This window comes from Pipistrellus hanaki (genome assembly GCF_964339955.1).
Source record: "Pipistrellus hanaki genome assembly, chromosome: 3".
In the NCBI taxonomy this organism is placed as follows: Eukaryota; Metazoa; Chordata; class Mammalia; order Chiroptera; family Vespertilionidae; genus Pipistrellus; species Pipistrellus hanaki.
In genome coordinates this window covers 114798509-114825612 of record NC_140505.1, presented here as the reverse complement: position 1 = coordinate 114825612, position 27104 = coordinate 114798509, and the positions used below count along the sequence as shown (strand labels likewise).

Genomic DNA, 27104 nt, shown 5'->3' with positions numbered 1-27104 from the left:
GCTTAAGAAAGTATACATAGGAAGGAAGTCTTAGCTGCCCTATACATTAACAGTGATGGAAATACTGGTACTTAAAATATGGTTTGTTGAACCTGGCCAGCATGGCCCAGTGCTTGAGCATTGACCTATGAACCAGAAGGTCATGGTTCGATTCCCAGTCAGGGCACATGCCCAGGTTGCAGGCTCGATCCCCAGTGTGGGGTGTGCAGGAGGCAGCCAATCAATGATTCTATCTCATCATTGATGTTTCTATCGCTCTCTCCTCTCCCTCCCTCTCTGAAATCAATACAAAAATATTTTTTAAATGTTTTGTTGAATAAATTAATGCAGGCAAAAAGTACTGCTAGTAATAACAACAGAAATTAGTAGTATTATAAAGCAGCTAGGAGAAAAACAAATTTTCCCAGAGAAATTAGAGAAGGCTTTGAGGAAAAGTTGAAGAATGTGAAGAATTCAGAGAAGCCATTATAGGAAAAAGAGAAAGGTATTAAAGAAGACACTAACAAAGGTTATTACTGATTTATAATTATTAAATGGATTTTTACTGTCGACTATACTCATAATCTTGATAGATGCAATGGAAGATTTAAAGATTCTGAGTAAGCTCAGCGTGTTTTGCTTAGTGGTTGAGCACTGAACTATGAACCAAGAGGGCACCATTCAATTCCCTGTCAGGGCACATGCCCGGGTTGTGAACTTGATTCCCAATCGGGGGAGTGCCGGAGGCAGCCAATGATTCTCTCTCATCATTGACGTTTCTATCTCTCTTTTTGTCCCTTCCTCTCTGAAATCCTATATAATAAAAGGCTAATATGCAAACAGACCAAAGAGCCAAACAACCGAACTGGTCGCTATGACGTGCGCTGACCACCAGGAGGCACACACAGAACATGGCGAGCATCAACCACAAAGGGATGATGGAGCAGGTGAGCAGGGGCATCAGATCAAGGCAGGGTACTGGTTGCTGTCATTGGGACAAGCCTCTGGTCGTTACTGAAAATTCTTTTCTCCAGTACACAAGGTCCCACTGGGCACTCACACCTGCTGCTGGCACTGGCCCTATTTGCACCTGCTGCCGGTGCCTGGCGCCAGCCCCCATCACTCGGTGCCGTCAGCAGGTGGGAGCAGTGGTTGTAGGCCCCGATTGCCCCTGAGGTCTTCCCCACCTTCCCCTGCTCCTGAGGGGCAATCGGGCCAGCAGCCACTGCTCACACCTGCTGATGGCACTGGCCCTGCTTGCATCTGTTGCTGGCACTGGCCCCAAGTGCTCCGTGCAGTCATTAGGTGAAAATGCAAATGGGGCCCAGCGCTCTCAGCATGTGGGAGCGGCAGCGGTGGGAGCAGTGCTGCTGGCAGACAGGGACTAGGGGCCATGGCAAGAGGGGCTGAGCAAGGGCGTAGAAGATGGGCCAAGATCCGTCCTGTGCCCACCATAGCCTCACGGCCCACAGTTCCTTTCGAGGTGCATGTAATCGTGCACTGGGCTCCTAGCCAATAATAATATATTAAAATTTTACTTTTAAAAAATCAGAGTAAAATTTGCCCTAACTGGTTTGGCTCAGTGGATAGAGCATTGGCCTGTGAACTGAAAGGTCCCAGGTTCAATTCCAGTCAAGGGCATGTACCTTAGTTGCGGGCACATTCCTAGTAGGAGGTGTGCAGGAGGTAACTGGTCAATATTTCTCTCTCAATGATGTTTCTAACTATCTCTCCCTTTCCCTTCTTCTTTGTAAAAAAATCAATAAGATATGTGTTTTTTTTTTTAAATCTGAGTAAAATCTAATCATTGTACAGTTTAATGGTAGTGACATACATATACATATACACAAAGAGCAAGCCAAAATTATAAACAAAAACAATGTATAAAAAAGATTTTTCATTTTACTCAGAATATAGTATATGAAACTTGTGTAAATAAATTTAAATATTATTATGAAATATATATATTTTGGGGGGGGGAAGTTTAAATTACCAAACGTAACAATCAAGTAAGAAAATAATAAAATACATTGCCAAAAAATAATAACTTCAAAAATAGTCTTCAGAGCCAGATAGCTCTATAGATTAAATGTCAAGAACTACATGATTTTCATAAACTATTTCAGGGAATAAAAAAGCAAAGCTAATTAACTCATAAACTAGCAAAAACCAGATAGAAAATTCTGATATGGCAAAAGAAAGAAAGAAAAAATCTACACATTTTAAAAATCATATGTAAATGTTTTTAAATTTAATTCTATTAGGAAGAGTAGTTTATAATAGCCTATATTTTGCTAATTCCAAGATCGTAATCAGTACATAAGTATAATAAAGATACTTATTATTTTTTTTAAAAAAGGTGGATTCTCTTCCAATGGAATTATCAAAATTTTCTTATATTAATAAATGTGTTGATGCTCACCTTTAGCTCTTTAGTATGTCGATCAACAATCTGTTGAACATTGAGGTTTGCCTCTTTCTGAGAGGTTGCAGAAATAATACGTTCTTCAGCTGCTGCTGTCATTTCCGCTCTGAGTTCCAAAAGTGCTCGGCTAAGTGCCTAAAAATTAAAACAGATATATCACTTTTTTTTGAAAATCTGATATTTTACATGAGCAATATATAATACTAAAGATAGTAGGCTTTATTACTTTCAACTATTTTCCTAAAATGCCATATATTTAAGCAAACATAATTACAAATTAATAACCCAACTTTTTCAAATAAATTAGTAACTGAATTCAATTATTTTAAAATTGAGTATGAGAGTTCAAAATCTTGACATTAATACTTTTGGGAACACAGCATTAAATCAGGAAACTTTTATTACAAAAACCAGGTATCTTTTGGTTTCAAATATCCAAATTTAGGCATTTATCCAAATTACGCAAGATATACTTCTGATGAAATTAATTAAATTTAAGAATTTGCAAAGTTACAAGATTAAAAAAAGGCTTACAATTTGCCAATAAATTTCTTGATCTAGCACAGAAAAACAATAGTAATTTACACTGACTAGCCAGATTATTATGATCTCTGAACGCATAATAATCTGGTCACTCAGTGTGTGAGTGTGTGTGTGTGTGTGTGTGTGTATGGGTGTGTGTGTGTGTGTGTGTGTGTGTGTGTGTGTGTGTGTGTGTGTATTAGGGGCCTGGTGCATGAATTCGTCCTGCCAGCCTGGCCAGGGGGAGGGGACATGAGCAGTTGGCCAGCCTGCCTACTGGTTGAACTCCTGATCGAGGGGACAATTCGCATATTAGCTTTTTATTATATAGGATATACACTGAGTGGCCAGATTATTATGTGTTCAGAGATCATTGAGTATATCAAATCTGATAAATTAAAAACTAATAAATTAGATAACCCAGTGAACAACTTCTTTTCATAAAAGTATCTCTGTAACCTTCTTGTTTAGCCTCTTATTCCCTCTTACTTCCCAAATTTTTCACAATTGTTCAGTTATCCATATTGTTTAAAATAGCCTCACAGTAGCATAAAATCCCAGTAGAAAAGGAAATAATGGAATAAGATTTCCTCTTATTTTCTACAGATAACCCAGAAATCAGGCTGTTTAAAACAATTATCTTAAAAACCCTTACTTCACAGCATAAAATGATACTCTTTCCTACAACAGAGAGATACCATCATCTTGTACAAATCTACACTAAAAGCAATCTACCACATGTATTTCCTGAATGTTGACAATGTTCTGTTGTTACTTACTTTTTGTTGTTTCTCTTTAAGGGATAATTGGCTCTTTAACCTTTCCACTAGATTTTTCATTGTCCTTGTTGGAGCTCTTGAATTTGCTTCCTTTTGAGCCTGAAGTTCAGATTTTAAACTCTGTGCCTCATTTTGGGACTGGGCCAGAAGGCAATTTAAATCCTCTACTTCTGCTTTCACTTTTTTCATTTCAACTGCATGGTTTTCTTGGAGCCTAATATCAGCAAGCATATGTATTTAGTAAAGTAGTTGCTACAATTAATACTTTGATTGACAAAAATTTTATATAAAAGCAAATGTTTGGAACTAAATATTCTTACAAACCTAAGTCTTAATTCAAATCCCAAATAAATATAACTTTTAATTTTTTTAAAAAATATATTTTTATTGATTTTAAAGAGGAAGAGAGAGAAAGAGAGAAACATCAATGATAAGAGAGAATCATTGATTGGCTACCTCTTGTAGGACCCTCCCTGAAGATCAGGAGATGGAGCCCACAACCTGGGCATGTGTTCTGACCAAAAATTGAACTGTGATCTACTGATTGGCACTCAACTACTGAACCACACTGGCTGGGGCCAAATGAACACAATTCTTTATTCCACTTGACCACTCTTAAATTTAACATACTTTTTCTTTCTAATTTCTGTCTATTTTTGGTAATGACTGCAACAAGCAATTTTGTGGATTTAGGTAAATAATTCAGAAAATGAACAAACAGCACTTTACACACCATGTGCTGGGCAGGATGTGACTTTTCTCTTATCAGGGTTTCTCAATCACAGCACTACTGACTGTCTGGCTGAAGAATTCTTTGTGAACTGTTCTCTGCATTGACGGCAATGCAGATGTTTAATAGCATTCTTTGCTTCTACACATTAGATGCTAATAAAACCTCCTATTTGTGACAATGGAAAATGTCTCTAGATATTACCAAATGTCCCCGAGGGAAGGAGGACAGCAATAATTACCTCAGTTGAGAACCACTGCCCTGTATTGTTATGTTGCAAAGACAAAATGTACACGTTCACAGAAATTACATGTTATTGTTTATGGTTCTAAAGTCACTATTATTACATCTATAATACCTGCATGTATATCATAGATATGGAAATAGATACTATCAGCAGACTTAGTTAATGTGATTAATCCGATTGTTCATTCATCTTTAGTAAGTCATACTAAATTACATCCAGTTTACTTTGCATTTAGGCACTGCATTAATAATGTCAGCAATATGGAGATACAAATAATTAAACTTTGACCAAAGAGAAGATTGTATTAAATTATGAACAAGTGTTAAACACTCTGAGACTTATTGCATGCAGCTGAAAAACTTGTCACTTAAATCATCAAATTGTGAAACTATAAGATTTTACTTAAGAAAACACAAGAACCTATAATTTTCTATATACTTCTAAGACAGTAAAATATGCATACTGTGAACAAAAAAAGGGATACTGTAATACATCTAACGGAAAATAACCTCAGGATGATCTGATTATAAATTCTCAACTGAACAGGTCACGGTAAGTAGTCATTCCTGACTTTAACTTCTTTAGTGAAAGGTTTGCTCTAAGTGAGCTCTGCTCATTGTTTTTGTACATCTAGGTTAATACAACTTTGAAATGCCTATTTTTTAGACCCCTGAAAGAGAGCACATAATGTCATTAATTATTCCATAATCCCTGCCTTGCTTTCTCCCACCTTCATGGAATCCTCCTTGCTGTTCTTTCCTTAATTCCAAATGCAAAAAAAGTAACTGCAAACTGTCCTGGGAAGCATTGTTCTGTCTATTGAGATCTTGCTTCAGGTATAATTCTTTTTGGTTCAAATTCAACTCTAATAAATTCTTATAAAATTTTTCTATAGATTTGAATGTTCTCTGTCAACAGTACCAATTTGCACACAGAGGATAAAAGTATAATTTTAGACTAAAATGATATGACTAAAAAAACTACTCAAGTATTTCAATTGGCAAAAGAAATTATATATAGAAGGTAATTTCAAAAGATGATTATTTTCTGTACCCAGGGATTAGGTTGAAAAGCAGAAGGAACTGTATAAAATCTAAAACATGACAAGAAACTTACTTTATCAAAATAACATCTCAGTTATAAAATTTAATAGAATGGGGAAATTTGATTTGAAAGACACCATATGCTATTGCTAATTCTCTTTTAGAGAATAATTTCTTTAAAGTGGTAGCTTCTTACTAAAGCAAAAGTAATGTTTATTTTTTCAGATGCATCTTGGATATGTGAGTCAAAAAGGTTCTAATAAGAGTTTCAGAGCTGGAATGCAATTATAAGTTGTTCAGCTTTCTCATTTATTCAGATAAGAAACCAAGGTGCAGAGAGTTAGTTCTACAATGATTATAAAATACATAACTATAAACATATTTTAGGTTTAAAAGTCTATATTCTGATAAATTGAGCAATGTTTAAAATCTCTAATGCAGAGAATGAATGCTGTGAACCCACTACTGTCACTATAATAATAAAAAAAAAGTTAATTTTTCATACAAAAAATATTTACTGAAACTATATTGTGTGCCAGGAACTGTTATAGGCTTATAAACAAAGTTTTATATCTATTTGTTACTTTACAATTTTGAAATTACTTTCTTATACAAGAGCATGTGGCCTTCATATACTCATCCTGAAGGAACCAGGTTAAGTATTGTCATTTCCATATTACAGATGATGAAATGGAAGCATAGAGGTTAAAAACAAGATTCTAGACAAGATTCTGGGTTGGTGCTTGAAACTACAGTAGACTAAATAGATTCAAATTTTGACTTTCCCACTTGCTCCCAGACATGTAGCTGTGGCCTACTTTCCTATGTGAAGAATGGGGAGAATATGATCTATTTTATAATGTCCTGAAGATAAAACAAGATACATAAAATACATAAAGCTTTCAGAACAGTGCAGCTAGAAAACAGGTTTATCCTCATTATATCATTATTACTATTCGCCTATTGTGTTAATACATTTCTAAGGCTTACCGTAATTTGATATTTTCAAAATCTTTGATTTTTAATTCAGTGATTTCTTTTTGTCTCTCTAATTCTTGAGATACTTTTTTTAGTTTTATCAGAAGTGAAGCGAGAGAGTCATCTTGTTCTGCTACTGTCTGTTCCATCTCAGCCAGACGAATAAAATGCTTGTTGGTAGGAACTGGAGTAGGAGACTGTTTTAGTAAATCCTAGGAATTGTGAATAAATTAGCTATAAACATGTATAACTCAATGCAATGTTTATCCATAATTTTAATGTATTCCTCAAATAATAAAAAATAATATATAATCTAAAATTTAATAGGCAATGAAAGCTTAAAGAAAATATTTAATAGAGATCAGGTTCTTTGTATTCTCGGTATCTAGTAAAGTCCCTACATGTAGTGAAGTATCAAGAAATGTGGATTGAATTAATGAGTTAAGGCTCACGGATGATAAGGTGTGCATATTAGGAGATGAAAGGTCATTTCATATATATCGAAGACAAAGATCAGCTCCAAGTATAAGCTGAATTCAGAACATGAAAATCATTTATGAGCAAAATTTGAAAAAAAAAAACAAAAAACGACTGAGGTCAGATCATGGAAGGCTTTAAGCATATGGCTACAGAATTTAAACAATATTTTATAAGCATCAATTTAGGGAGAAGAATGATCAGAGCTATGTTCTTAGAAGATTATTCTGGCAAAAAAAAATAGGGTGGCTTCTATTCCCTTCTCCCCCCCCAAAAAAGAGAGCAAAATTTTCAAGTATATGATCGCAAAAATCTGTAAAGAGTAAGTTCTTAGATTCTTACCCAAGCTGTTTGTTTGAATTTATTGAGTGAACTATCAGCCTGTAGTTCTAATTTATGATGAAGAATATGAAGGTCTTCTTCATGTTTCTTAACAATTTCTCTTTGCTCCTGTTTTACAGAAAACCAAATATATTACTTAAATTCTGATTTAAATACATTCACATTAGAATCTTAAATATTTGTTATCTTTAATCTTCCAAAACTCCTGAGATAGAGAAGGAACAATAGCTGCATGCATATATTTACACCAGTATACATTTTCACTGGCAAACGAAGTTGACAAGTCCGGCCTTAGATCATAATTTAATCTTAATATTAGAATAGTATGTACCCAATATCTTTTAACTTGTTTTTAGAAAAAAATTTTAAGTTTTTAAATGGAGATTTTTTCTGAACATCACCACCAAAGTTCTAGCAAATCTGATTTCACTTATTACTACTAGTGAGACAGATTTCTAACTTTCTGACCTATAAATTCAACTGGTATTTTTCAATATCATGGTTTCTCCATGACAGCTATTCCTGACTTAGTCAATCCATATGGGAAAGATTCACATATATAAACTGCCATTTTTCTGACAAATCTGTAATCTAATCACATGAAAGTGATAATTCAAAAATAGAGTAATTTGAAAGGCAAGAAATGCACTACCACTTCAGGGAAGAATAATATTTGCATTAGGTAGATAGATGAAAGATAGCTAGATATTAAACAAACAAACAAACAAACAAATAAATTACCTCTCTGGCATTTTCCAGAAGACGCTGATATTTCTTTAACATGTCTTCCTTCTGATTCAGCCTTGCTTGCATGTTTGCAATAGTCTGCTGAGCAATTTTCAATGTGTGATAGGACTGTGGCTCTATCTCTTTTCTGCCTAGTTCAGCTATAAGCTTTTCTCGTTCTGCGGTGGCAGGTAAATGAAGCCTGAGTTCGTTGATTACTTTGTCTCTTGACAAAATATTTTGCTCTGCTAACCGTAAAGCAGAGTCTTTTTCTTTTAGCTTCTGCAATGATCAAATCATATTATTAAAGCATATTTTTTCTTTTAAAATGTTTCATCTGAATTTTAAATTAGTTGCAAGTTCAGAGAGGAGTTTCCCTTTATTTTTCACAACATACTTAAAATAGTCAAAAGATATTAATAAGGTTAAACTGATATTTTTATGTGACAGCTAAGTTATCTGTATGCACATTTTAGTTGTAAGACGATTGCATGTGTTAAGAAACAATTATTATGAAAATGAAATTTAAGGTACTTTATTTAGATGTTATAGTTTTAGAACTAGAATTGTATGGTGGTGCTAAATGTAGGAAAAAACTGTAATAAATTGCTCCTCTTACTTCAGCCCATTGACTCTCAGAGCACTACAAGAATAATTAATAAATCAGCTGGGTATAAAAATTGGAACTTTACTGGCTCAAGTCAATAAGTCACTATAATAAAATCTGTGGTTTATGAAAAAAAATAGAAAAGAAAGTGTTGCCTATTCAATTGGATTAAGGCAGATATTTTAAATGAAGTAACTCAATGAAAATTCACATAAAATGATAGATCTTATAATCACTGAAGAAAATCAAAGTTTCCTCAATTGACTGAAAATATGCAATTTTAATAGCAAAATTATTTTTAAATGTGCTTACAATTAATATATTTAGATGTAAACTAAGATGAAAATCATATTCAGTTTATATTACTTTCCATATAATTTAATAAAGAAGATATTTGATCCTCTTAATCAAGTTGTAGGCCTAGATTAAAGAAAGAAGTAATTTCTAGCTCTCCTTCAAACCCTTTAACCACCCACAAAAGGAATTAACTGAAACTGATTCAGAGTATATAACCTACACTTCAAATAAACGAGGCTGAACACAATTCTTGATCATACAAAAGAAGATGATATATTGCTCATAAAACTACAATGAAACATTCTTTTTGTTTCAATACAACTGATTAGTGTGCCCAAAAGTAACAAGTTAATTAAATGAATAATTAATTCTAATTAGCCATATCTGTTTTTCTTTATTGCCTATTAGAAGCATGAAGGGAGAGTAGAAAAGGAGGGTGGAACTAGCAACAGATTCATCATTCTATACATCATCCTCATTAAAATAAATTACACATGTAAAAAATTCTATATACCCAATATACTAATCAAAATGCAAATTTTTCTAATTACCTCCTCTAGTGATTTACAAGTTGCCCGTGTTTCTAGAATTACTCGAACATTTTCCTTAATTTTTCTTAGAGCAATCTCAAGTTGATTTGGAAGAGGCAAGCTCGGGTCTGGCATTGATCCTGTCACATCTTCAAACTATTAAAAATAGCATTAAAATAAAACAGTTGTAGCATTGAAAGAAACATTAATTTTTACAACTATATGATCAAACATGGTTAAAGCCCACTTATATTTGAACATAAGCAAACAGAGTAGCTTTAAATATAAGTTAAAGCCCACTTATATTTGAACAGAGTAGCAAATAGAATTAATCACTCAGACCTTTTGTGCTGCATGTAGTATTTCATTTTGCTGACGGTCAAAAATGTCTAGTTGACGTTCCAGCTCAACTTCTCTTTGATCCCAGGCCATTTCTCTTTCTTCATGAAACTGAAAAAAGATATTTTGCATCAGACATACATAGAAACACTCACCAAGCAAACAACAGGAATTTTTACATACATTTTTAAAAAATATATATTTTGTTGATATTTTTACAGAGAGGAGGAAGGGAGAGAGATAGAGAGCTAGAAATGTCGATGAGAGAGAAACATCGACCAGCTGCCTCTTACATACCCCCCACTGGGGATGTGCCTGCGACCCAGGTACATGCCCTTGACCGGAATCGAACCTGGGACCTTTCAGTCTGCAGACCGATGCTCTACCACTGAGCTAAACCGGTTTCAGCTACATTTTCTTATTTAATTCCAACAACAAACCTTTGAGGTCACTACTATAATTTTATGGGGAAAGGAAGCAAACTCAAGAGAAGTAAAATACTTTGCCATCAAAGAGATAGGCAGATATGGAGTCAGGATTTTAATTCATCAATGCATTCATCTATTCATCCATCTATCCTCCTATCCATCCAAAATATATTTAATGACATACTACATGACAATCACTATTCTAAGCAATGCAAGCATAACAGTAAACAAAGCCAAGTCCTGCAGCCCCTCACCCCAGCTGGCCCCATCCTTGATTGTCTCTCCCACCCTTATCAACTGGCCCCACCCCCGATCAGCCTGCCCCACCCTGATTGGCCCGAAGCCCCTCTCCCCCAGCAGGCCTTGCCCCTGACTGCTGCCACAGATGGGCCCCCACCACCCCATTTGGGGGCGAGGCTGGCCGGCCAACTTCATGCAGCCCTCCCCCTACCTGGCCACACCCCCGATCGACCCCCTCACTCCAATCAGGGTCAGGGGCCAACTGGCCAACCACCCATGGCCCCTCTTGCAGGCGCTGACCCCCAATTGGTCCCTCACCACAATCGGGATTGGGGTCCGTTAGCCAACCATCCTTAGCTCCTTCTACCAGCCCTGATCAGGCCCCTATCTGGGTGGGCTGGCCAGCCAACCCCTGCCATCTCCTCCTCCCTACAAGTCTGGCCCCGATCTGCCCCGATTGGGACTGGGCCAGCCAGACCCCCTACCTTGTGCATGAATTCGTGCACTGGGCCTCTAGTTTCAACATAAATAAATATGCATTTGTATAATGGTTTAGAAAACAGAAATTAGAATATTTTATGCCATAATAATGAAAACTATATTCAAGTAGCAGAGTGAAGCAGTCACTTCTACAATGTTATGTTTAAAATCTTAGCAAGAGCCCAGCTAAGTGGTTGAGCATCAACCTATAAATTAGGAGGCCATGGTTTGATTACTGGTCAGGGCACATGCCCAGAGTTGTTGGAGGCAGCCAATTCTCGCTCATCATTGATGTTTCTATCTCTATCTTCCTCTCTGAAATCAATAAAAAAAAAAATTTTAAAAGAAAATCTTAGCAAGAAAACATCAAAATAAATATAAAATGAAACCTTATTCTGCTGTACAATTTCTTCCTCCAGACTGCTGATTGTATGCTCATATTCAGAAATTATATTATTCAAATATTTTATTTCTTCTTTATCCTTGACTAATTCTCGATTTAATTTTAGCTCTTGAAGACGGAGTTCTTCTATTTTCATATGCCAACTGATTACCTAAAGATTTATAAATTATACATACAAATGTCAATGCTATATAAATAAATATTTCTCCACATCCTGATGATTTTAATTCAAACTAATAGACCCTACAATAAAATAAAATATAAAATTATTTTGGTGTCCCCCAAAAATGTATATACACTTTATTTTAAAAATGAAATGTACTTTAATAAACAATGTATTTAAAATGATTCAAAGTATGTGTATACATTTTTTGATCCACCCTATATTTCTAGCCTAGAGAATAAAGTTTAGTTGCAAGATAATTATGTTTCATTTAAATTCTTCAAATAAAGGTAAAACAAAAATTATATCAAAAATACATGCAGGCCTAATACTTGTAAATTTTAAACAAATAATAATTACAAAGAGTAGAATTCAATTGATAAGCACTATAATGTTTAAAAATTATAATTAGTATTTTATTAATAGATATAAACTTCTCAAGAGTATTAAAAAGCCCTTATTATTTTAAAACCTAAGTACTTCTACTAAAACTATTGCTTAGAAGAATCTCATTTAATTTTTACAAATAGAAATTCAAGTAGACAAAACCCCTAATTTCTAAATTAATAAGTTAAAATATATGCTGTGTTTCTCAAAAAGGTATATATGAATAACTTAAAATTGTGTAACTCTTCTGGAAACACTGAGGTTAAAATCACTGTTTTACCTTTTGGGCTCCCCGAGTATCCTTTAAAGTGCTTACTAACTCTTCCAGCCCCTTTAACTTTAATTCCATCTCCATTGTTTTGTTCTCCATATTTCTGTGTTCTTGCAGAGAATTTTTCATTTCTTGCATTATCTTCAGTTTGTCATTTTGTAACTGAATCATTGTCTTAGAGAACTTCTCCTGCTGTGCCAAGGGCAAAGCTCCACTGAACTGGCGTCGCAAAGACTGAATTGTCTGGCGCAGATGCTTGGCTCTGTTTCTCCCCTCCAAACGGGCATAATAGAGAGCCTGCTCTTTCTCATCCAGTTTCTGTTCTAAGCGCAAATTATAGGCCTCCGTCTTCTGCAGTTTCGATGTGACAGACTCCAACTTACCAAGAGCAGTGACCTCACTAATTTGAAGAGAGACAAGGTGTTGGTGCAACTTGGCAATTAGTGCCTTTTCGTCCGATTGTGCCTAATATAAAAATACATATATTTGTACCAAGTTTCAAGTTTTTCCTATGAAATTATCATGGATTTAATATCATAATTTACTAAACATTTAAAAGTGTGCTATATGAGATCCTATAAAAATCTAACCTTGCTTTAATACAAATTACCAAAAAATTAAAAAGCAAAATCAGCAAAAAACAGAATCAAATAGGTGTAAAATCCAAATGTGGCAACAGGCTAAGTAACAGTTGGAATATTATGGTGTTGTGTTTTTCTTTTAACTTCTATATGTAAACTATAATACTCATGTATACAATGTTATTCACTAATTATTTATACTTGATAGATCAACTCAGGGATCCTCAAACATTTCTTTTATTTTTTATTTTTATTAATATTTTTAAATATATTTCTTTATTGATTTCAGAGAGGAAGGGAAAAGGAGAGAGAGATAGAAACATCAATGATGAGAGAGAATCATTGATTGGCTGCCTCATACACGCCCCTACTGGGGATTGAGCCAGCAACCCATGTATATGCCCTTGGCCGGAATTGAACCTGGGACCCTTCAGTCACCAGGCTGATGCTCTATCCACTGAGCCAAGCCAGCTAGGGCAATTTTTATTAATTCTTAAAAAGACATAATGTGAGAATATATGAAAAGCTACAGAAAGCTACAAGAGAAAATATTGTTATAAAAGGCTTACTATGTCTCCTCACCTGACTTAACTCTGATCAGCAGTCAGCACAATGCATTTATAGGCATTTAAATGCTTTTCTGTATTATGGTTTTTTGCATTAAGTTGCAAACTAATCAGATTATAACTAACGAGAATATGAGCCTCTATTTGATATATTCTTTAATTAAAACTATAAAATCATCCCAATATCTAATGTGAATTTAGAAAAAAGAAAAAAATCTATATAGAAAAGCCAACCCTGTACATACCTGATAGTCTAACAGCTGCGTTCTGATGGACTCTACTTCCTTTTCCCTGGACTGTTGTTGTACATTCAAAATTTCAACTTGCCTTTTGGCAATGTCAGAAATCTCTCTCAGTCTAGGAAGTAATATTTCAGAAACAATTAGGTATATTTTTCTAAGGGAATAAATACCAGGATTTCAAATTTTTAGAGCCTTGGAAAAGCCATTAGATTCCATCATCTCTTCTTTGTATGAAATGCTAAAGCAAAATTTCTTAAGTTGTTTCATGAAACATGATGCCCGGAGAGGTTAACATGTGTTTCATGGAAAAACTCCATTTTCAACACCCCTCCCTCCCTTGAAAAGTCATAATACACAGTATCGTATTAAATGTTCTGAGCAGTTTTAAAATGAAAGTTATCTGAAACTATATAGCATTTTCCAAAGTATGTGGCCAATAAAAAGGAGGGGCTTTATGGTAATTTATTAGATTTCCTATATGACTACTATGAGAAGACTACACAAGTAAAGTAAAATGCATTTTACTGTAGATTGAAATAATTTTAGTTCTGTGTGATAGGTAACTTAGGTTTCCTCATATTGATTAGAAGTTCTCAATGGCAGTTCTATAAGTTTTTATTAATTAAAATATAATAATGAATTAAAATATAATAATTAAAATGAATAATATAAGTTTATTTCAAAAGGTAAGGTGCATGAGATGAAAGAATTAAAAAGAAGTATTCTTCACAGTGAAAATGGTTAGAAATGACTGATATTCCCAAAAGGATATCAAAGCTCCAAAAAACTGCTATAACTATGAAAGGTTATAAAACCTTTTTCACTAATTATTTGCACTTGACAGATCAACTCAGGAATCCTCACACTTTTCCATTTATTTATTTATTTGTTTGTTTGTTTGTATTTTTTATTTAATTTATTGGGATGACACTGGTTAACAAAATTATATAGGCTTCAGGTGTACAATTATTTAAGACATCATCTGTATGTTGTATTGTGTGTTCACCACCTCAACTGGGATCCTCATACTTTGTCACTGAAGTAAAGCATGATTATAAAAGAGAGTAAATACATAGCATCTACCTGGCACATAGTATTTACACCTTACATATATTTTGTGTTCCAAGCAAACAAACTGTTTCCACACTTAAAATGAAAATAACAATGTTACTTCATGTTAGTAAGTATAATCGTATGAGTTAACACCTGCTTAATATCTAGTTCAGTATACATGGAAGATAACCAAAATTGAATCAAAATCTGAAATGTTTCATTATATTTTTACAGTAACCTAAACAGATAAAAGATGCACTATTTCTTCCTTAATAAAGTGAAAAAATTTAAGTTTAAATAAATTAATGGTTCTTCCCCAAAATATTTAATATGCAAAAGAACTACTTAATATTATTTAACCATATTCTTAAAAGAAAATCAATATTAATTGCCACTAAGAATATTACCCATGTACCACTTTAATTAGGTTTCTTAAAGACAAATTAGAATAGACATATCTAACCAAATGACCAGAAAGTTTACTTGCACTCACTTTGACACTTCCACTTTTAGTTCCATTTCATTCTTCTCCAATTCTAGAATCCGTTGTCTATCAGCATCACTTACTGTCTTGCTCACACTATCAGCTAGTTCGTCTCTTAACATCTGTTCCACTTTCTGTGCTTCCAAGTTGATTTTGGTAAGCTAAGAAAAAAATAACAAAAAATATTCAAATATATCAGATTTTGAAGAGATTTTCCCTTTATTGTTATTTTTAAAATTTATCTTTATTGTTAAAAGTATTACAGATGCCCCCTTTTCCTTATTAACTCCCTCCATCGTGCACCTACCACCCCCAAAAAAGATTTTCCCTTTTAATTTAGCTTTAGTGTACTTCAGTCCTCTTTACTTTGCATTACCAGACACTGAACTAAGTGTGAGATATTAAGAATAGATTGAAAAGGGTAAAAAGGGAAAGAGTCAGAAACAAATTATGCAAACTCTGATTATGCACCAACCCACCCAAAGTCATTTATGTTAGACAATAAATCCAATGATATCAGAATTTCTGATATTCTTAATTTGCTAGGAATGCAGTACACTCATCATATTTTACTGTAAATCTCATTGAGTTTAAAGTCTTAATATATACTTTAGTGATAGTAAAATAAACAACACCATGCTTTAAAAATTATACTAATTCTCAAGGTAAAACAAATGTTACATGAATGCTACTTTATCATAAATTGTTGAATTTTTATGAACTGTATTTATTGCTATCCGCCTTAATTATTCTGAACATGTCAAAAAAATCTAAAACCTCCTATCTACACTAATAAAAGAGTAAGATGCAAATTGACCATACCTTCGCGACGCCCACCAGCCAAATGGGAGTATGCAGATTAACCCAACAAAGATGGTGGTTAATTTGCATACGCAGGTGCAGAGTGGCCGGGTGTGTTCTGTACTGCCCCAGCCACTCCAAACCTCTGGGCCGTGTGGGAAGGCGGAAAGGTGGCTGCAGGCTGGAGCCTAAAAGAGGCTCTAGCTGGAGCCAATGTGGTGCCAGCAGCCAGGTGAAGGCAGGCCCATTCTTACAGGAATGTTTGTGCATCAGGCCTCTAGTTAGAATATCAAGTCCTTGAGAGCATGGTTACTGTTTGCAGTATTTTGTTTCCTGCTAAAACTCCAGCCCATATACAGTGTCTGGAATGAAACAGGCACTCAATAAATATTTGTCAAATGAATGGGTAGTATTGGAAGGGCATTCCATTAAGCAAATAAACTTTTTTGCATATTAAATCTAATCCCATAATGCTAGAGAGAAATAAAAACTCATTCATAAAAATATTTACTTTCTTTATAAACATTTAAAAACAACTTTCATTTTTATCCATTACATAAAACATAAGCACTATATGAATATGCTACTTCAGAGATACAAACAAACCTCTTATATAATACAATGTCTACCATGATTAATTCCTTATTTTTCAATTACATGATAAAAATGATAACATCAAACCTCAGCAAATTTGGTTTCCAATTCAAAATTACGTTCTTCCATTTGTTTTAATGAAGTCTTTATGTGTTCATACATTTTCTGAGAATGTTCAGCCCGCTGCCTTTCATTTAATTCCTTCATCTCTAGCATAGTGATTTTTTTTGAAATAGAAGCAATCTCACTGTTGGTTATTGATTTCTTTGTCTTATCCATGTTAGACTCATTTCCTGTATAGAATAATATTTAAGTTAATTTTATGCTGTTCTTATCAAAATTATATTCTAGATATTTTAGACATTATGTTCAAGGGCTAACACATGAGGCTTTTAAATTATGACAGATCCAGATTCCAGTCATAGCTCTGTTATTTCCTATCTACTTATTGCCTATCCCACTTAATCTCTCTGGCATTAATGTTCTTCATAATTCAAATGATAACAAAAATTATTCCTCGCCCTATCCGGTTTGGCTCAATGGATAGAGAGTGTTTCAACCAAAGACTGAAAGGTCCCGGGTTCGATTCCAATCAAAGACACATACATTGGTTGCAGGTTCAAACCTTGGTCCTGGTTGGGGTGCTTGTGGGAGACAACTAATCAATGTGTCTCTGCCATCAATGTTTCTCTCTTTGTCTCTCTCCCTCCCTCATACTTTCTCTAAATATCAATAGAAAAATATTCTCAAGTGAGGATTAATAAAAGAAAAAATTCCTCATGGAATTATTGAAATATAAAAGGTATACTGTAGATGGTGTCACAGGCAGAGAATCAATAAAAGGAAAAATACATGTATTTTGTTAACTAAAAGGAGAAAAACTGTATAAGAAACAATTCAATAAAACAACACCATTTTGTGAATATAAATGCAGTGACTTTATTTTAAAGTCTCATGGAGTCAAACTGAAAGTAAAATACAAAGCCATATGATTAGGGATCTCACTAAATATCTTCTTTAAATATGAGTATTACTTGGCCTTTGTAAACATCTAATATCAAATATTTTAAATTACTGTATTGGTTATTAATCTCATAAATATAGAAACATAGATGCATATATGTATATCTAATATTATGTAATATATGTATGACATGGCTTTTCTTTGGACATAAAAATCTGTGGTTAAATCAATGAGAACAAAATTTTTAAAAAATTTACCATGGGAAAGCATCACATAGGATTACCATTAGTTACTTAGTTGTTTTTTGAAAAGAAGAAAACTAATACTTTTGATTTGCATAATGCACATTTTCCAGGGGGAAAAGCACACACACACATTTGGTACAGTGTTTTATTTTTTTGGAGAATCAATTAATCATATATTCAGCAAAATCAATTATTTTAAGGAACTAAGCAGTGATTCATAACACTAATAATAAGCTTGAGTTTTAGAAATGAATTTGCTCAAAGATGTATATATTTAAAACAAAAAATAAACAGTTTTGGTATCTGCCTCAGTTTTAAGATGTACTTCATTTTATTCTGTATGTATCTTTAAACATATGAGTTTAGAATAGCTACTGTAAGCAGTGATCAAGTAACTAACAGTAATAGTTTACTGGAGGTGCTAAAAGTGTTAGTAAACCAGGGCCAGGCAACCTCAACACCATGAATGAAAGAAAAAAAAAATGCTCTAAATATAAGTACACAAAGAACATAAAACCCTTTCTCCATCCATTTCTGTGCTAAACTATGATAATGAAGAGAGGCAGGTCACAGGGGCTGCAGATTAGCCACGTGTACATTCATGTGTGTGGAGTTTTCTTAGAGAGAAGGGGTAGTCCACAACAACCCAACATCAACAAACTCCTGGATAATAAATCCTTAAAAAGTGATGCTTTTAAACAAAGATATAACAACAGAAATTAAGAAAAGCTTTTAAAACTTCCATGACATAAAGCTATGTATGGAAGAAATGGAGGATTTTGAAAATTAAGAAATTTCTAAAGATACTCAGACCTTATTAAAAAGAAATTGGATAAAATAAACAGAAAACTTACTAATATTGTATGTAATACACATTTTCATATCTTTTTTTAAAATATATTTTTATTGATTTTTTACAGAGAGGAAGGGAGAGAGAGAGCTAGAATCGTCAATGAGAGAGAAACATCGACCAGCTGCCTCTTGCACACCCCCCACCGGGGATGTGCCCACAACCAATGTACATGCCCTTGACCGGAGTCGAACCTGGGACCTTTCAGTCCGCAGGCAGACGCTCTACCACTGAGCCAAACTGGTTTCGGCCACTTTTTCGTATCTTAAATGGTATCTTCTGTCATGTAGAAGCTACATGGAAATCAATTCTCTTCAAAACTCTTAATGAACTAAAAATTACATTCCTAAAAGTAGCTTATTTTAGACTTCCCACTGTTAGGTGTCTGTAAGCTGCATATCTCAGTCACTGATATAATAACACAGCTCTACTAGTACTTAGTAACAGAAACTATGAACAGCTTAGAGCTCTAAGGTCTAGAAAACAAAAACATGACAACATCTTAACCAAAGCAGTAAATTTGTGTGAAAATTATAATTCATAAAGCTACAACATAAAATTATTTAAATGCTATAAACTAAGGTAACCTATTGAAAAACTAATGTGGAAAGCCCTAGCAGGAGCAACAATATTTTAATACCCTCTGAGACAATAATATTGGCTAGATATACATGAAGATGTCCACTCGAGCACTACAAGCAATAACAGAAATGAGAAAAGCTAGTGATGTAATCACTTGAACATAGAAAGGTACTACATAAACATTTATATTTATAAGTATAGTGAATAAAACATAGCAATAGTTTGACATCTACTAAATAAATATAGCATATGTTTATTATAATTTAATGTGCAATATTTAAGTGTATAGAAGGTTATAAAAATAATAATATAGTAGTGGAACTATGGAAAATATAAATTTAATTTTTTGATGCTATATAGTAAACTTTATCTTAAAAGTATCAAATGATCTATTCTTAGTAAAATTTTATACATAGTGAAAGGCCTCATATTATTGTCATTAAAATACAGATATTTCAAAATTATCACCAGTATTCATTGATAAGTGGTTCAAAACAACAAATGCTGTTTTTTAACATATAATTTTAATTTGAACAAATCTAATTTTATAACTAAAAATCAAATTTTGGTAGAGTTTAGTCCAAGATATTATTCAACTGCCTGCCAAATTAAACTGTAATGTAGAGAACTCACTTTTATCAGAATGCTTCCTTTCTATGTGGTACAGAAAAGAAAGTTTAAGTGCAAAATATTCTCTATTAGATCTTAAACCATTTTATATTATTAGAGTCACAGCACTTACCTAATTTAGTTTCTTTTTCCCAGGCTTGTTCAATAGTGTGAAGTTTTTCCTTAGTAATCTCTAGTTCTTTATTTATAGATTCTATTTGCTCTTTTAGAGATGCATTTTCACACTGAATAAAACAGAAACGTCATTGAGAAAATACATTATAATTCAGACTACTACCATAAGAATGACATTGTCTGAACTTTATATAATACCCCCAAAACTTACAATCCAGTTAGTCTTTTTTTTTTTTTTTAATTAGAAGTTTTCACACATTAGGTCTATACATAGCCTATATAATAAAACCCTAATATGCAAATAGACCCAAATAACGGAATGACTGGTTGCTATGATGTGCACTGACCACTAGGGGGCAGATGCTCAATGCAGGAATAAGATAAAGTTGGAAAGATCACAGGGGGTGCACCACTCAGCCAGAAGCTGGGCTCACAGCTGGCGAGGCACAGCTGCAGGCGGGCGGTAAGGAGCGAGGTCCTGGACTGTGAGAGGGTGCAGGGCGGCTAAGGGACCCCCTTTCGTTGCACGAAATTTTGTGTACCAGGCCTCTAGTATAATATAAAACATTATTTTTAAACCACCAAAATCCTGTATATCAAATACGTATCCCCCTTAGAGGCTGCCATGTTCCTTTGATTAAGCTAGAATACTCACAGCTTCAAAAACCATCACACACTGGAGCTTTCTTTCCTAATTCACACAAATAGTTACTGAGCATCCCTAGCGTGCTATATGTTAATGGTAATGAAAAACAAAACACATTTTGGCCTTCAAAGGCCTGACCTTTGGTGTCTGTAGGTATGTATGTATGGCAGGAATTGGGAAAGATGTGTATGACAGCAGACAGTAAACAGGTAAGCAAACTAACAAACAAAAAAAAAATCACTTAAAATGTCAAGATCTAGAAAGAAACAGAATATGGACCCAGGGAATAATAAAAGGAGGAATATCTAGACAGAGTGGTTAAGGAAGGTATTAACCACTGAAGAGGTGGTTTTTAAGTTGAAACTGAAGACATTTCCAGTCTTAACAAGAAACCAGCCATGGAATGAAATGATATACTGGTGAACCCAGGTGCTCTAAAGCAGAAAAGAAAGATGTTGAAGTGCTAGAGGACTTGAGCATAGTGAGAAAAAATAAGAGGGGAGAGCGGAATAAGATAAAGTTGGAAAAATAACAAGGGAATATACACACACAAAAAAAATAAAGAGAAAAATTAAAAAAAAAAAAAAAAAAGCCTAGCCTGTGTTGCTCAGTGGTTGAGCATTAACCCATGAACCAGTCACTGGATTGATTCCTGGTTAGGGAACATGTAGGCACAATCCCCAGTAGTGGGAATAAGGAGGCAGATGGCTCATGTTTCTCTGTCATCAGTTTCTATCTCTCTATCACTATCCCTTCCTCTCTCTCTAAAACCAATAAAACCATACTTTAAAACAATTAAAAGAAAACAAACAAAAAAGAACAACAACAAAAAGATAACAGGGCATGGTATGCCAAGATGACAAACTGAAATTTAACTTAATAAATAAAAGTGAATCATTTAAAGATGTTAAGGAAGAAGTTTTGAACAATTCGAGGATGAAATGTAGAGAATAGAAGGGTGAACAGAAAAATCAGAAATTAGTCAGGAAGATACTATAAAGTCCAGATGAGTGATGATGCTGGCTTAGACTAGAACAGTGGTCGGCAAACTAGTCAACAGAGTCAAATATCAACAGTACAATGATTGAAATTTCTTTTGAGAGCCAAATTTTTTAAACTTAAACTTCTAATGCCACTTCTTCAAAATAGACTCTCCCAGGCCGTGGTATTTTGTGGAAGAGCCACCACACTCAAGGGTCCAAAGAGCTGCATGTGGCTCATGAGCCGCAGTTTACCGACCACGGGACTAGGTTAATAGCAGTAAAGAAGGAGAAAAAGAGGACATACATGAATTAATTGCATTTGGGAAATAAAAATGATAGCAAAAACAGTAACTAGAGAAGAGCTGTAAAGTATTTGCCTTTAACTGAGCAGATAATTTGGCACCATGCCTCTAGTTTCTGATAAGGATGAGCAAATCAGAAGCTTAATTTGCTTACCATATAGGTATGGGGAAGTTAAGTAGCTAGAAGAGTTAAGTCGCCACACAAAGGCTCTGGGCCATATTCACTATCATATTTAAACTTATGCTACCTACTTCATCCTGCTCTTCTGTAACTACCAGTAAGAAAGAATGGCCTGTCAGAATGGCCAACATCAACAAATCAACAAACGACAAGTGTTGGCGAGGTTGTGGAGAAAAAGGAACCCTCGTGCACTGCTGGTGGGAATGCAGACTGGTGCAACTACTGTGGAGAACAGTGTGGAGTTTCCTCAAAAAACTGAAAATGGAACTCCCATTTGACCCAGTAATCCCACTCCTAGGAATATATCCCAAGAAACTAGAAACACCAATCAGAAAGGATATATGCACCCCTATGTTCAAAGCAGCACAATCTACAATAGCTAGAATCTGGAAACATTCTAGGTGCTCGTCAGCAGATGATTGGATCCAAAAACTATGGTACATCTACACAATGGAATACTAGGCTGCCATAAAAAAGAAGGAATTCTCATCATTTGCAGCAACCTGGAAAGAACTAGAGAACATCATGCTGAGTGAAATAAGCCAGTCAATTAAAGAGAAATACCACATGGCCTCACTCATTTATGGATATTAAAGAACATTATAAACTGACAAACCAAAAGTAAAGCAACAAGCAGACTGTAAAATTACAGCGGGGAAGAGTAGGGAGATCTGGTGGAGATAAGAGATCAACTGAAGGACTTGTATACATGCATATAAGTACAACCAATGGACACAAAACTCTGGGGTGGGAGAGTATGTATGGGAGGGGGTGGCAATGTTAAAATATGTACACAGATAATAATTTAATAAAAATAAAAAAAAAGATTGGGAAATTGCCGAGCTCATCTATGGCTGGGGAAGAGCCATTAATATCTTACCCACTACAAGCTACAACCACAAGGAACAGAAAAGCCATGAGAGAATAATTTGTTCTGGCAACAAAAGTAAGGAAAAGGATGGGTATTTAATGATGCTTCTTTTTTTTTTTTTTTTTTAATATATTTTATTGATTTTTGTACAGAGAGGAAGGGAGAGAGATAGAGAGTTAGAAACATCAATGAGAAAGAGTCATTGATCAGCTGCCTCTTGCACACCCCATACTGGGGATATGCCCGCAACCAAGGTACATGCCCTTGACCGGAATCGAACCCGGGGCCCTTCAGTCCCCAAGCCGACGCTCTATCTATCCATTGAGCCAAACCGGTCCCGGCCTAATGATGCTTCTTTTGATTATAATATTCCAACGGTTCCATATTCCTTTTTTCCTTCTTAATTTCCTGATGGAAAGAGGTTTGATTCAGCAAAATCATTCAAGTTGACTCTGAAGGATGACCTGGGTTAAATTGCCCAGAAGGCATTTTGCACTTACGGATACATATGACCAAAGAAAAATGGCTGATATCACAGGGTTCTCAGATCACACAAACTTACCTGTAGGTGTTCCAAGTTATTTGTTCTTTGAACAAGCAAATTATCTTTTTGCAAGATGTCCCTGTACTTAGCAGTCAGTTCATTGTATTGTTTATTGGCCAATTCTAGTTCAGACAGAGAAACACTATTATCCATAACTTTTTGGAGAGCAGCAATTTTGAAAATGGCCATCTCCTATGTAAATAAGGATACAATCAGTTAAAATACTGTACTGTTTTTGCTGGTGAGGCACTAGCCACTTTTGAGAAAGATAAGATAATATAACCAAAAACAAAAGAAGTTTTGAGAATAATTTTAAAACTAAGATTTCTCAAAACAGTAAAAATAAAAATAGATTTCTCATGTAAGAAAAATATTGCAATAATAATTAATTTTCTGTTTCATATAACAAATCATCTTATTTGGAATTTTTAATCATCATAAAATGAATCTTTTTATAAGTCTTAAAATAAAATTCAGTTAATTTGAGCAAAATAAAAGAAATAGTAGAAAAATACATAATTTAGACTATCATTAGCTTTTCTAAATTTCATAAAATTAAAAAAATAACTTCCCTTTTGACAACTGGATGGCAAAATTAGCATTGCCACAAGTAACCTTTACAGCTTAGCTATTTCTGGTTATTATAGTTACAAAGACTAACTGTGCAATAAAATATTTTTTTTTTTGTTCACAGAAAGAAAACATTATTTTAGGAGAAAAGAGTTACTTTTATCATATCTATCCATAATAAGTAATGTCAAAATTTTTAAGTTACTTGACTCATGTTCTACTCAATCACTCGATAGCTATAAAAAGTCACAATTCAAATACATAATATTAACACACACACAAAAAAAAAATCTAAACTTTCAGTTCTCTTCAAAGTAAACTGATAAAGAAGTAAGGCAAAGAACAACTAATTTTATGTAGTGAAAAAGATAAAGAATTTATAGTTATAATTCATTCTGAAGTAGAGTAGTAAGGAAAACAAATATTTGTAATGGTGCTTCAGATGTCATCTTGACAACTTTTTTCTCCATGTAAAAGTACACACTATTCTACAATACCCCTAAGATTTGGTTTTACTTTTTCTTTGTGGAGGGTGAAGGACGTTATGTTTCAGACCCCTCTTAAAATCACCCCCCCATTTTTTTAATTTTGTTTTTCTACTTATTATAAAAAATAAAATAAAATAAAAAATCCAGCCCTAACCGGTTTGGCTTGGTGGATAGAGCATCAGTCTCCATACTGAAAGGTCCCAGGTTCAATTCTGATCAAGGGCAAGTACCTTAGTTGTGGGCACATCCCCAATGGGGAGTGTGCAGCTGAACAATGTTTCTCTCTCGTTGATATTTCTAACTCTCTATCCCTTTCCCTTCCTCTCTGTAAAAAATCAATAAAATATATTTTTTTTAAAAGAAAAAAAATCCAGGGTGAAGAGGAAGAAGATTCTAGTTCTTTTTTCCCTTCTATTTCTTTCTTTTTTTTTTTTTTTAATATATTTTATTGATTTGTTACAGAGAGGAAGGGAGAGAGATGGAGAGCTAGAAACGTCAATGAGAGAGAAACATCGACCAGCTGCCTCTTGCACACCCCCTACCGGGGATGTGCCCGCAACCAACATACATGCCCCTGACCGGAATCGAACCTGGGACCTTTCAGTCCGCAGACCAACGCTCTACCACTGAGCCAAACTGGTTTCGGCTTCCCTTCTATTTCAAAGACCAGCTATATTTGCAATACTCCAAGGAAAGTATATTCTATAAAATATGATGCAAAAATAAAAACAAGAATACTTAAGTGTTAACATTTTCTTATTATATGCCCAAGTAAAAATAGCTTTTATTTTTCAACAGGTTTTTTTGTTGCATCATGATTCAGCTTTAAGAATATAATGAAAACAGGGTTCTTAGCATAATAATTTCACCCATTAGTATATTTAAAAGGGTATGATAAGGAACTCAAGTTCATTTTAATTTTCACTTTAAATTCTTCTTTTTATATGATGCTATGTAAATTTAGACATGTCAACATGCTTAAAATAAGCTACATTGTCCTAGCTTATCTGGCTCAGTGGATAGAGTGTGGGCCTGTGGACTGAAGGGTCCCAGGTTCGACTTCATGCACATGCCCAAGTTGTGGGCGTGATCCCCAGTGGGAACATGCAGGAGGCAGCCAATCAATGATTCTCTCCCATCATTGATGTTTCTACCTCTTTCTCCCTCTCTCTTCCTCTCTGAAATCAATAAAAATATTTATTTTTTAAAAGCTACATAATAAGATCATATTTAGAACAAGGTGCTGAGGAGCACATATAGCATGTAACATTTTATGTCTTCGTTAACATTTGCAAGGTGAAACATTAGAAGGATAATCAGTTACTATAGGAGGTGAAAGGTACAGGGTCAGAAGATTTCTCTGACTGAATTTTTAAATATGCAAATACTTCTATTGTATACTCAAATTAAAAAAAAAAGTAATACCTGAAATTAAAAACAAATGAGCCTCAATATACATTAAATGTATGGATAACAATACAAAGGGAAAAATTTGAAGTTAGTGTCAAATATGTTACCCCTAAGTTAGAGATAGTCTAAAGAAAATAAAAACTGTAATGAAATTTTAAACTTCATCTAGTAGCATTGTTGTTATCACTATTCATACTAATGCACGTTTATTATTTTTAATTAATGTATGAATATTATAGGATAAAACAAGTAATTATTTTAATGTTAGATTTAATGTTTTTTAATAGAGATTTCCATATAAGAAAACAGAAACATGAGTATAAAATCAAAGGTTATTAAAACTCCATACGACTTATCCTATAATGTTAAATTTGAATTAGCAACAACATTACGAACTCCTGGTTTAAACATATACATATTTTCCTAATGTGTCCACTGAAAGGAACTAGTACCAATAACACTCAGGCATCAATGACACTTAGTGACCAATTTTTGGGTATCTAAATTCCTTCCCTATTAAAAAGACCAGGGCTGTTTAGAGAAATGGCTTATTCCAAAGCTGGATAAAAAGTATACAAGGTAAATACTAGGCATCTTATTGTGCCAGAAAACTAACCAAACTTTGAAGCTTGGTTCAAAGACTAATTGATTCTTGTCAAAAGTTCACAAGAGACAGCTCTAAAGGACTCCCATTGGCCAAAGTTAAGAAAAAAACCAACAAATATAAAAAAAAACAATCACACACACAAAAAAAACAATGACTCCAACTATTAAAGCATACTGAATATTTAAAAAGTGTGTGAGTTTGCTAGGACCCTTAGAGAAGACAAAGTGGGAGTGGAGTACAGCTCAGTTTTCTGAAAAGTGGTCCTTAAAAGAAACATATGAAGATTTTATATTATCTTTCCTTTCTGGTAGGAACTATCCTTTAACACATGTGTCAAACACAAGGCCCGCGGGCCAAATCCAGCCCGCCAGGCCTTGCAATGTGGCCCGCTGTCATCACTGCA

The 27104-nt window shown here is 34.1% G+C and overlaps 1 protein-coding gene across 5 annotated transcripts in view; it reads right to left on the bottom strand.

Annotated features, from left to right (window-relative positions):
* The window catches only part of CEP290 (centrosomal protein 290), a 114470-nt gene that overhangs the window by 38447 nt on the left and 48919 nt on the right, over positions 1 to 27104 (bottom strand). For all 5 annotated transcript variants that reach the window (XM_084876938.1, XM_084876934.1, XM_084876936.1 and 2 more), the window contains 14 exons: positions 23645 to 23818; positions 20098 to 20209; positions 16802 to 17007; positions 15329 to 15480; positions 13786 to 13897; positions 12403 to 12858; positions 11559 to 11723; positions 10025 to 10132; positions 9704 to 9838; positions 8264 to 8530; positions 7523 to 7630; positions 6716 to 6915; positions 3706 to 3919; positions 2402 to 2539 (listed from right to left, as the gene is read on the bottom strand). In XM_084876938.1, the coding sequence (XP_084733064.1) occupies positions 2402 to 2539; positions 3706 to 3919; positions 6716 to 6915; positions 7523 to 7630; positions 8264 to 8530; positions 9704 to 9838; positions 10025 to 10132; positions 11559 to 11723; positions 12403 to 12858; positions 13786 to 13897; positions 15329 to 15480; positions 16802 to 17007; positions 20098 to 20209; positions 23645 to 23818 (2547 nt within the window). The remainder of the gene's footprint in view (positions 1 to 2401; positions 2540 to 3705; positions 3920 to 6715; positions 6916 to 7522; positions 7631 to 8263; positions 8531 to 9703; positions 9839 to 10024; positions 10133 to 11558; positions 11724 to 12402; positions 12859 to 13785; positions 13898 to 15328; positions 15481 to 16801; positions 17008 to 20097; positions 20210 to 23644; positions 23819 to 27104) is intronic.